The sequence below is a fragment of the Harpia harpyja genome, chromosome 3 (genome assembly GCF_026419915.1).
Source record: "Harpia harpyja isolate bHarHar1 chromosome 3, bHarHar1 primary haplotype, whole genome shotgun sequence".
Lineage (NCBI taxonomy): Eukaryota > Metazoa > Chordata > Aves > Accipitriformes > Accipitridae > Harpia > Harpia harpyja.
In genome coordinates this window covers 55,907,715-55,920,169 of record NC_068942.1, presented here as the reverse complement: position 1 = coordinate 55,920,169, position 12,455 = coordinate 55,907,715, and the positions used below count along the sequence as shown (strand labels likewise).

Here is a 12,455-nt window from a genome sequence, read left to right as displayed (position 1 = left end):
GCTGGATTGCAGGCTATTGTCCTGAGTAACGGGCAGCTAAAGCAGCAGCATGCAACACATGCGTGTTGCTAGTGTGTGCCTTACCTGGGAAAAAACTACCAAATACGAACCAACCCTGCAAGGAACTTGGCCTGTCTGTAGAGCTCACTGGTACCTAAAATAAATTCCTGCAGATTCTAGCCTCCTCCTCACCTTATACTGTATCTGATGAGCACTGAGGAACAACTCACTGTGTCTGTGTTTTTGTACCACATAAAAGTAGATAAAGTGTACGGTGATGACAGTCCCTCCCTTCATGGACAATCTCTGCACACTGAAAATCTTCAAGGGCAGCCTCTGGCTGGCATCACTCTAAATGACACCAGGAAGTGAGGCCACTTTTTGTTTTCACATCCTGTTATTCATGGCTTATTTTAAATATGATTATATGGATATTAATTGTTTTTGTCTTCAGCTAAGCAATTTTTAGGGCTTTATTTTGTCATATGAATAGATTGCATATCTTCCTCAAGGATTCCCAGAATATTAGGGCATGGATAATCACAAATGTTCAGATATGGGCAGAATGGGCATACGAATACCCATTGCATATGGGTATGCAATTTGCATGTGTGCACTTTACCTTTTACATACACACACACACCCCAGAACAGATCAGCTATAGACTCAGATGGGAGTCAGTCTGCACAGCTTGACAGGAGACACATGATGTTTACATGTTGTCTGCAGCCCTGAGATGTTAATATCGGCAGTACAAGGACTGTATCTTTGCTGATTTTATGTGAGATAATCTAATGGAAATAATAAGACAAGGAAACCAGGGCCTGACACACAACCATAATACAAAAATTAAAAAACAGTAATCATAATAACAAACCCTGCTTGTGGATGAAAACGTAGATCTCTTCTACCTTATGGATGCATAATTGCTAATGCATGGAATATGTAACTGCGTGTTCTGAAATGAGTTTGCTAAGCAGCAGTTTGTTTTATTCTTCATGGGAACAGTTGGTCTTTGATGCCTTTAGCAGTGATAGACCTTAATTTTTAAGACTTTGAAAAACAACATTCTCATATGTCATAACAGAGATGTTTATTTCATTTAAATTGTGAAAAACTGTCAGAGCTACTAGGATTTTAACCTTAGCATGAAAGAAATGCAGCTAAGACACATCCACTACTTAAACCATGAGTTGTTTCTGAAAAATAAAGTTAAAATATGATTTTAATTTTCCTGTTTTAATCAGACACAGACTAACACCCCAGTTCTGAATATCCCGCATCCTGAAGTGTGGGAAGTCCATAGGCAGACACCAGTTTTGTTTCTTGAGCCTATCTGCTTTCAGAAATGGACTTCTTCCAGAGCATAAAGATAACTTCCTTGTGTTTTTTATGTCTTGTAAAATTTCAGGATCCTAGGCACCATTTTATGAGTAAAAAGCCATTTAGGATAGCAAGAGCGAGTACTGCTGAGCACACATTTAACATGCAAGTGCAAAGAACAGCACTGTTGGCCTTTTTACCATGATAAACAGGAGAGGAAAAAAGCCATGTGCCATACAGCAGGATCCTCTAAAATCTTCTCCCCTTTCTATAGTATACAAATAATCTAAACTCTCTGCTTCTATGTCTTGCAAGCAAACAATGAGGAACATTTAAAACATCAGACATTCCTGAGAAGCAAATGCTTCAGGAAAGGGCATTATTTAAAAAGGGAAAGGGGGAAAATGCATTAGTAAAGTGAACGAAAACCTTTTTAGTCTGGCCAGTCTCACAAAAAGAATGGCAATAAATATTTCTATAAAAGGTATGTTTACCTCCCATAACCTCCGTGACAACAATTATTTCACCAGGCTCAGAATATTCTTCCTTCCTTTTATTTTTTTCATTTGGAATTAACTGCTTGTGTAGACAAGCATCTGCTGCCTCTCCATCTCACAGCTGCTCTCTCTTGAATTTATTCTTACTAGTCTGTATCCCTTGCCCATTTTCAAGCAAATACTTCAAGACTCTCTCTGAAATGGTCAGTCTGGGCAAAAGGCCAGGAAGTGAAATCACCTCTTTACCACTAGATTTCCTTCTATTTTACTTTATTTCCCTAGGAAACTTTGCCTCATCCCAAAAAGTCTGCCAGTCCCAGAAGTTGGTTGTATAATTACAATTCTATTGAAAGTTACCAAAAATGTGGGGGTTTCTCACTTTAAATGAAAATTAACTAATTTCCCAAAATGTTTTTATTTAGGTCAAAATCTGACAAAACATTAGAAACCTATAATAGGATATATGCTAATCTGAATTCATCTCTCATTCTTCTCTTTTGCTTGTTTTTTTCTAGGATGGGAGGACATCAGAACTACGCTCAACATCTTCCCAGACCTCCGAAACCTATGGTTTACACAGGCTGCTGAGAGCATCCCAAAGGACCAGAAAGGAAATGGCATAAAGAAGGTGTCAAATGCATTCTGACAATAATGCTTTTAAAGGATGGCCTTTGAGCCACAAAGGACCTTTAAGGCTATGAACGTCCCTCAGTACACAGTGGGTCTCCCGCAGCTGCTTAAAGGAATATGTTTGAAGAACTGCACGCCATCTTTATGTGGCAACTGCCTTTTATATTAGCTGTCATGTCCTTTGCTCCATGCTGACAGCCCTGCACTGCCTGGCATCAGGCTGCCGTGGGGGCTGCCCAGCTGTGCAAACACGCCTGCGGTCACCAGCACCACCTCACACACCAGCACATGTGCTGCACTGGGCAGCAGCAACAGGGACACGGTCCCTCAGCTTCTTCTGCCCCTCTGGTACTTCTGCGCTGGTGCATGATCATACTTCCGTCTTTTCTTTGGATTTCTTCCCTATTCTCTTATTTTTGTGTCTACTCCCTCTTTTTCTGCCTACTCACTTTATTCTGTGCTGCAGCTCTCCATTCCCTCAACTTAACTCTGTGCTGCACTCTCAGCCTTATTCCATTCTGTTCTGTTCTATTCTATAGCTATACATACAAACATCTAAATACAGGCACGCACACAAACACAACTGAAAGCTCAGATTCTGCAGCATGCGGACACTTCATATGGACCAATAAAATATATCAAACCAGTCAAAGCTCTGACCACTGCTGGGTGTTTGTCATTCAAGGTACAGAGAAAAGAGAAGATGATGCAGGGAAGGTTGATCATAACATGATGCATTTCAGTGTTTTTGCTATTTTTGACATTGTTAACTGCAAACTAGACCATATGGCCATACCCTACCTCCAGTTCTTGTGGACCCCCTCACACCAATGTATACTCAACATGAAGCTCCAATGGAGCAACCTGACAGTGCTACGTAATACAGGAGATGTGAAGAATCTGGAGGCTGGGACAGAATGAGTATGAATTATCCAGTCAACAAAAGGAAGGCGAGTGGGCTAGAGTGAGAATAAAAAATATTTATAGAATCCAGTATTTTTGGAAAAGATTTAAAGTGTTTAATTTGAGAGTTCTGGAGTTCATTTCCACTAGCTAATTACAGTATTGGAATCTTTCTTAATAACTCATTAAAGATGAATGGAAGTGTTAACAGAATACATTATTTTCTTGCATAGTTAGTAATGGAAACATGAACATCTAAACTGAACAGGCTTTAAGGGGAACATATGCATATTGGGTAATGCTACAGCCACATCTTTTCATTTGTTTGGTTTTGGCAATGCAGTCCGTCTATTAAATGTCCCTTCAGTAAGTCAGGATGAGTTCTATTTTATGTCCATGTCATAAACATAACAGATATACCACTGTGTTCGCAACAGCAGTTAAATATTATTCCTTATTTTTAAAAAAGTCCCATAGCTATGTGATAATGTCATTGGAAGTTGTTATTACAGTAGACAGGAACTTGCATGACCCCTGCTGGGTTATCTTTTCCAAACTGTAAGTGAACCTTGTTATCTATGTAGGCCTTTTGAGAGATGAATAATTAAATTCTTACGATCATGCAAGTTGTTACAATAAGACAGAAATTCTTATTTTCATTTCCTATGCTGTTCCCAGGAAAAGTAACAAAAGCATGCCAGATTCCACCTGGCATTTTTACTCCCTGTTGCAAGTTGTTTGACTGAATGTAGGGAAATTCATGAGAAATCTTGGTACACTGTTGAAATGAGACAGTTCTCACTGACTTCAAGAGGGTCTGAGTTTTAACTTAGGTATTTTCTTAAAGAAGAATATAACCCTTTAGTGAGAAAATACTTTTCTTTGGTTAAACACAACTTACATGTGAAATGTAGGGCTGCCTTATTATTTCATAAACCACTTCTTAAATACAGATATCAATTTCATGAAGCACTGAATGAGGCAAGGAGGATTTAACTCATAATTTTTGAGGCACACTGTCAAACAACAGTGGTTCTCACTTGTTCGAAATACCTGATCCCATTGGGTTATTTAAATTATTACCCATACCTTAGCAGAGCACTGAAAGATGGGGAATGTGTTTTGACTTTACTCATGATAAATCACCACAAGGATGTCTGGATCCAGTAGAGATATTGGTTGGGATGAGTGGGAAGAAGCGAGCTCATAGGGACAGTACAGTCTCTCCACTGCCAACGGGTGTCTCTCCACTGCCAACCGGTGTAGACTCTGCAAGGTTGCAGCAAGCTAAAAGGCTGGAGCCATGCAAACAAGCATGGCTTCTCCTTCCTTTCTCACTCCCTTTCCAAAGTTTCCAATCCCAAAGAAATCAGTATCATGCAACAGACCACAATAGGTTTCTTCACACGTACAGGACAGGTGATAAAGGGAGGTGCACTTCAGCAGCCTTCCTTTACGCTAGCAGAAAACAGACGCTGTAGCTGCTTCTGCTGTTAGACACTGTTTACAGGTTTGTGGCACAATGGGTAGACAGCTCCATTTCCAAACATTTTCTGTATCCCCTTTGGGGATAAGAAGTCTCACCAGCCAGTTTAGTGACGTTACTCATGCCCTACACATGGCAGTGTTATGCAATCATTTCACTTGTCTCCTTCACAGCCAGGCAGATCTCTTTTATTGTGCCATCCATCTACCTCTGTGAAGCAAAATACAGCTCTTAGTAAGAACAGGATATGGTATCTCTCTAAAAGACTACTTCTAATGAGAATACACCCCCTTAAGCCCTAGCAGTTGCAAAGTATGTGCTTGCATACAGCTGACATATTTCCTGGTTAGTCGCAAAAATAATTTACCTTATAAAAATGCAAAAAAGAATCCACCCTAAAAGAGAAAAGTAGTCTTATTAATTCAGCCCTTCTCTCATTACTCCTTAGTCAAAATGTACATATTATTTTAAGACAGATACAGTTACATAATGAAACAAAAAACCTAATGGCTCTCAGTAAAATTACAATTAAAGCAAGCCACTGTATTTCAAAGGCTCATATCTTACAGGCAGAAGACTAAGGAACAACCACAGCTAAACAAGATTTTACTGCTGAGCAAAACAGCTGCATTAGGACTTACACATCAATCAGCCATATAACATTCACATCCATGTAATAAAGTCTTCTTTATATGTAGAAGTTTAGTTGCCTCTCACACTGACTGGTACCAGCATTTGTGTGCAAGTAGCTAATCCTCTCTTTCAAGAAACGATTTCTTCAGGAAAAGCCCCGTGAAGACACTTAAAGAGTGTTTTCTTATTTACTTAAAAGTAAGAACTAGAAGAACATTCAAAACCAGAGGAACAGCTGTTTTCTGGAGATGTAGTAGACCTGTTATTTTTTAAATATTTTGCAGGACTCTCGGGGCAGCCGTAGGAGAGAAGAGCAGGTATACAGGCAGATCAAGTAGACAGACATACAGCTACTGTCTCTTATTTCCTGCTGGCGAAAGCCTTCAGCTTTGGCATGCAGTGTTTTCATCTTTCCGTGCGGTACGAGCTCTGACGATGAGACTGGGCTGCCTGGGGCACTGGTGGCTAACCTGTTTTTTCTAAATTGCTGGTTCAAATATAGCCTACGAAATTAAAGTCATGGCCTGTGTGAAATGAGCCAGTACTACCCGTCAATTACCTGGCAGAGAGGCCATCCCAGATGGCTCAAATCATGCCCTTGCTGACAGCCGAGAAGAGAAGCAAAGGAGCAAATGTTCTCATGACCTGAGCTGCGTTCTCCTCTCCAGGGACAGAGCCTTAGGTTTGAAGCATAAAATGGAAATTTGGGGGCTTCTATATTATTCCTTCTATTTATAATGGTTAGTTTCTATTCAGCTGTAATAAATGAACTCAATTTTGAAAGAGAAAACAAACTGAAGCTCTAGGATTGCAGGGGCAGATTAGGCAAAGTCTTGTCAGCACTCCCCAGCAAGACCACAGTAGTAAAGCTGTAGCAACCTCTCGTCTCTCCCAAACCCACCAACCACATTTCGGGAAAATGTCTCAAGATAGTAAGCTGACAGGTATTTGTAGAAGTGTAGCTTTTGTACATCACCAAGAAATATCAAAGGGCTAAAGGAATGGTTCATTTAGTTTAGGTACATTTAAGGTTAGATCCAGTGACGAACTAGAGATATAAATGCTAGATGATAAAGCTTCCTAATGCAAACAGAGTCGCATCTTTCCAGCTTGGGTCATAGGCAGAGAGCGAGGATCTCCCTGTGCTCACCCGCACAGGCATGTGGTTCGGTGCCGCTGTCCTGACGCACTGTGGAGAAGAACGAACACCGGCGTGACAATCCCAGTAGGCAGCAGAGCTCTGAAAATATAGCTGCTACAACACCGTAGATTTTTACTTTAGTGGCTGTATCATCTCTACACCTCGATTAACCAAAATTCTGATTTCATCTAGAATTAAACGAACAGGTTCTTGTTTTGTTATGAAAACCTATTTTCCATAAAATGAAGTCTACTGGCACCCAAATTTAATTACATTCCCCGCTGCATGTAGCAAATTTAACATCATCATTTTTACCGAAGCAGTTTAAAGCTCTTGAAATATAAAAATTGTAAGAATATAGGCAATATTTGATGTAGTTTCATTTTTGCTGAATACCAAGAGAAACAAAATACCAACTGAATGTGAAGATCTAACTAAAACCAGTTATGAATGTGTGAATTCAGTTTACCCCTAATCAAATTCTTCTATTTCATTTATTTCAAAATGTTGCTTTGTTAACTCTTACAGTTGTGATAAACAGCATTTCTGTGTATGTGATGCCCAGTGGGGCTGTACAAGCATTTAGCAAGATATTTCCCCAAAGCAAAAATGAAGTAACAAATAGATGCATATTTTGAGGAGAGGCTTATATTTAATTCTTGTATTTTTATATAGATCTGAAATAAATATTTAAACCATTCTACTTACCATAGAATTGTAGGATCATACAACAGTTCAGGTTGGAAGGGAGCTCGAAAGATTCCCTGGTCCAACCTTTTGTGGGAAAGGGAGCCTAGATGAGATTATCTTGCACCCTGTCTGACTGTATCTTGAAAGCCTCCGGTGATGGGGACCCTATCACACCCCTGGGGAATTTGTTCAGTGAATGATCGTTCTTAGTGTAAAAAAATTCTTTCTTATATCAAGATAAAACCTCTTCTGGTGCAGCTTGTACCCATTGCCCCTTGTCTTCTCTATGTGAGTCCTTGTGAAGAGAGAACTTCCATCCTCTCTGTAGCCACCTTTTAAGTACTGGAATACTTGAAAAGTCATAAAAAATGCTTGAAAGTCTGCTTTATTTGGCAGCGTGTGTGTGTGTGTCTGTGTCTGTGTCTGTGTTAATTATTGATAATTATTTGCCAAACTGGACAATTAAAGAAACCAGAATTTACTCTATTATTAGTATCTTATTTTTTGCTTTATTGCGACCTCTGTGCTCAGCTAGGAGATAAGAATGCCAAGCCTATCCAACATATTGTCAGAAAATGAAGGTTAAAAGCAGCTTCCATCAAGCTGCAGTTTCTTGTCATCAAGTATTGGGAGAGGGAGAAGGCAGACAGAACCAGGAGTGGCTTGCACGTTGTCTCTAACTCTAAAGCATACCATACACAGGAGATATACCAGGCAGCGGGGATATACTTTGTATAGAACTTACATAGACAGTATTCTTCCCCTTTACCCCTCTCCCTTCTTCTGTTAATAAAAAAAGATTAATTTTGTGAATAGAGACCGCTGCATGCTTCCTGTGTTCTCTGCTGCTGAGGACCCAGGGTCTGGGACAAGTGGAGAAGTATAACTCCAAGCTTTTGATTTTCTTCAGTATGGTTTACTCCAGTTCTGGCAATGCACTGGCAACAACAGCAGCTTTGTCCATCAAGACAGTTTCCAGCCGGAAAACTTAAAAAATTTACTGAATATTTGGAATCCATTATGAAAATAGGCTGTGCTTCAGAGCTTCGTCACACAGTGTGTTTGTACACCCATCTTTCTAATTCTTCTTTGAGGTATCCAGAGAAAATGAGTTGTATCTCAGTGTAGGCCTAGAGTGAATGAGATCTGTGCAGCTTTGTCACAAGCTGGCTGAATGGGACTTGTCAATCCACATTTATTCCCCCTGAAGAGAAATTAAATTCTCTAAGGGCTAAACAGATGCAGAGCCTACTAGTGTACTGGAGCAGTGAGGGCACTTTGTGCAGGACTGAGTCCACCTGGAGCCTTGATCCAGGACTGTAGAACTCATGCCTCCACAGACGACAACTAGATGAACCTTACTTTTTTTAAAATTCAAAATAGAATCTTTATTTTCTGCTTTTTTTGTCAATTTTTTTTGGGGGGGGAAGGGCGGGTATATTCAAACGCTAGGAATTCGTACTGTATCACACTCACAAAACCAAAAACATTGACAGGGGTTCTTCCAAAGTGAAAGCTGGAAAACGAAATGCACGCATATGCATGTGGTTTTGTGCCACCTAAAACGCCTGGGGAAGAGACTCAGATGTGTGCTGTATCTGAACATACACATGACAGCAGACAGACATCGCAGTAAGGAGCATGAAAATAAGGCGACACGTAGGCTGCCTATGGAGGAACAGTTGCAGCAGATCAGTTAAACTCACTGAAGAACAACCTAGTGGAAGTCATCGCAGGTACCTTATGTATGACGCATTTAGGCCAACTTGCTTGAAAAGAGCGAGCTGAATCAGTTTTTGTGAGCGTCAAACTGCCTCCCATACCGGGAGCTAGGGGGTTGGGTGCATGGCTTCACCTCACCCAGACACCTCCATCTTTCAGGGAAGAGGAGGCCACTGAAGCTGGACCGCTTTTCTCCTGGAAGCGCCGTGCAACAGGCTGGCAAGATGGGCCCGTGACCCCGCCGCTGCCGCCGAGGTCCTGGGCCTCGCCACCCTCCTGCCCCTCCGACAGCGGGGCGGGCACCGGGATTTTCCACCTTCCTTCTCCGCCGAGGCTGGACACCCGCCCGCCGGGCAGGGGGAACGCTTCCTGGCTGCACTGGGAGGTGCTTCTCGCCCGCCCGCCGACAAACGGAGGATGCCGAGGTCAACCCCGGCTCCCGACACGCTTCCTCCGGCAGGCCCGGGGGAGGGCCGTGGGCGCGGGGACGGCGCTGGTGTGGGGCGGCCGGGGCCAGCCCGAGGCGGGGCCCAGCGCCGCCACAGCAGCCGGGGCAGCCCGCGCCCTTCGGCCCGCCGCGCCGCGCCGCCAGCATGAGGCGGGCCGGGCCGTGGTGCCTGCTCCTGGCCGCGGCCTGCGCCCTGGGCCGGCCCCCGCCGCCGCGGGCTGCCGTGCGCTGCCAGGCCGCCGGCGCCTGCTTCAGCGCCCACCTCGCCAACGGCTCCTACGCCGAGGCCCGCAGCGCCTGCGGCCGCCGCCGGGGCGGCCTGGCCTGGGTCAGCGGCGAGCCGGAGCTGCGGCTGGTGCTGAGGCTGCTGGCGGAGGCGGCGCCGAGGCCCGCGCCCTCGCTCTTCTGGGTCGGGCTGAAGAGGAACGCCACCGCCTGCACCGACGCGGGGCACCCGCTCCGCGGCTTCTCCTGGGAGGGCGCCGGCGGCGGGGCGGCCCCGCGGGAGGTGCCGGCGGCGCTCGGCCGCTGGGTGAAGGAGCCCGTGCGGTCCTGCCTCACCGCCCGCTGCGCCGGGCTGCACCTGGCGGCGGCGGCCCCCGACGGCGGCCGCAGCTGGGGCTGGAAGGAGCGGCTCTGCCAGCGGGAGAGCCAGGGCTACGTGTGCAAGTACCAGTACGAGGGCGCCTGCCCCGACCTCAGCCCCGCGGGCGCCCTCCGCCTCGACTACCGCCTCCCCTTCGAGGAGCGCAGCGCCAGCGCCGGCCCCGGCTTCAGCCCGCCGGGCACCGTGCTCACCGTGGCGTGCCTCGGTGGGGAGGTGCGGCTCACCTGCAAGCCCGAGCGGGCCGGCTTCGCCTGGAAGGGGGCAGAGGAGCCCCTCTGCCCCTGCAGCTACCGCAGCCCCGGCAGCGGGCGGTGCGCCCAGGCCGCCGGGTGCCGCGATGCCGCCGGCGGCTTCGCCTGTGCCTGCACGCCGGGCGGGCGGGACGGGACGCCTTGCGCGGCCACGGAGGCGGCCCCCACCGCCGCGGGCGGCCTCGCGGAGCCGCCGGGTGCCGGGGCGGAGGGGCAGCGCCCCTCCGCCCCGGCACCCGGCGGCTCCGCGGGGCCGCCCGCCGCCACCAACCGGGCCGCCGGCGGAGCGAAGACGGCTGCTCCGCCGCCCTCCTCCTCCTCCTCCTCCTCCAACTACGTTTTCATCCTGGTGACGGTCGCGGTGGTGGTGCTGGTCATCCTCGTCATGACCGTCCTGGGGGTCTTCAAGCTCTGCTTCAACAAGAACTCCGAGGGCCGCCGGGACAAGGAGCCGCCGGAGGCCGGCGGCAAGGCGGAGGCGGGCTCCGCGGAGCCGGGGGGAGCGGCCGGAGGCGACTAGCCCCGGGCGGCCGGGGCCCCCTCCCTCGGGGCTGCCCCGAGCGGCAGCTCCCACCCCAGGGTAGCGCTCGGCTCCCCCCCCGCCCCCGTCTCCCTTGCCCCCAGCCCGGCTGCCGCGGGGAGCCGAGGAAGAGGCGCCGTGGGACTTGGCTGCGCAGGACTTGCAGATCGTCAGACGGGGGGGCATGCAGCGACCCCCTCTTTCAGGGGTTTGAAGCCTTTGGACAGTCGAGCTTTTGTCAGTCTGAAAACCAGTTATTTAGGTGCTAACGTAAGTAAAATATAAATAAAGCAGCCTGGCCGACAGAGCGATTGCTTATCTGCAGCTGCAATGGTTGTGGGTTTTTATCCTCACAGAAAGTGTCCTTGGAGCAAGTGTAAAGGGGACCACTTTGAGCGCTCGCGTCTTGTAATTTAGAAGTCACTCCTTGTCTGAGTGGTACTTGGAGGCTCTCGTTTTCTTTCTAATTGCTGGAGCATTTGGAGAGGTGAACTGCCATAATTTTGGAGGAAACTGTGACCCATACTCTTTCAGACTGACATTCTTAAAAATGAAGAGCATTTCTATGCTTAGAAGGTCATTAAATTGCTGAGGAAGTGGGAGGTTAATGGGGTGTCAGTTTTATACTTCAGCTGATGAAAAGAATAAAGGATGATTTAAAACCTAAGTCACTGCTATGTTTGTTACTTCATACAATATGCATTTTTATTATAGCAGAGCAACAAATTTTTTAGTTACAGTTTTTCTCCTAAGGTGCATTGGTACAAAACGTGGTTTCTGCATACAATATGTGGCTCCCTTACAAACAGACAAGGTGCTGACACGCTTTGCACTGTGAGCGGAGTTAAGGTGGGTCCAAATGCATCATGCAAATTCCATTCTTTTTAGTCAGATACACTGTTTTCCATGGAGTCCCTTGAGAGTAAGGAAAGAAGGATTCACCCTTTGTCCCCCTTTCTAAATGAGGTAAACACTTCCTCTGTGATTTCCCTTGGGAATTCCTGTAAAGCAGCTTTCGTCCTGGCTGCAGAGCTGGCTTTCTTTACAGTTCAGAGTGCTGATGCTCACTTATTATTATGGTGTTGGTTTTCAATTAAAGTTAAATATTGATTCAAGGTTTTCTGAGTGCGGTAAGACACAACTAACTGGATCTCATCCAAGCCTTTTGGGGTGCGGGGAGGGTAAGGAAATATTTTTTCCCCTTAAAAGAACTTTAGCTCTGAAATGTCTTTAAAGATGCTTTTTTTTGGTTTGTTTTCCTCTCTTTAGAGCTGACCTTCTGACTACTGCTTTCATTTTGTCACTTTCCTGTTGAGTTTGGAGAACTCTGTTTCAAACAATGTGTATTATTACCTACCTATTTTTCTTGCAAACAGAGACTTGAAGATTAATCTGGTGTAAACATCTGCTAAGGATAAAGTATGCCATAGTGTGGTTTTTTCTTTTTCCCTTCCTCTCCGCTTAATGATAATAGGCTGTTGCTATCTGAGAAACAGTCTTTTGCTTTTGTTAAGGGGATCACAGACACTTGTGAGCCATCAGGCTGTCTATAGCCATATATTCCATTGTATCATGACAGGAATGAAATCCAGCTAGGTGAGAAT

General features: G+C 45.9%; 1 protein-coding gene and 1 long non-coding RNA gene across 2 annotated transcripts; one reads left to right on the top strand and one right to left on the bottom strand.

Moving 5' to 3' along the window:
• Positions 1 to 5,235: 5,235 nt before the first annotated feature.
• On the bottom strand, positions 5,236 to 10,439 carry LOC128139778 (uncharacterized). Its single transcript, XR_008234507.1, has 2 exons — positions 10,305 to 10,439; positions 5,236 to 6,661 (listed from the first exon to the last, which is right to left on the bottom strand). It is a non-coding gene; the product is annotated as an uncharacterized LOC128139778 (long non-coding RNA).
• CLEC14A (C-type lectin domain containing 14A) lies at positions 9,380 to 11,518 on the top strand. Its single transcript, XM_052782662.1, is given in 3 exon segments — positions 9,380 to 9,598; positions 9,601 to 11,121; positions 11,208 to 11,518. Coding segments are annotated over 2 exon segments (1,407 nt in total). The 5' UTR covers positions 9,380 to 9,442; the 3' UTR covers positions 10,852 to 11,121; positions 11,208 to 11,518.
• The last annotated feature ends 937 nt before the right edge of the window (positions 11,519 to 12,455 follow it).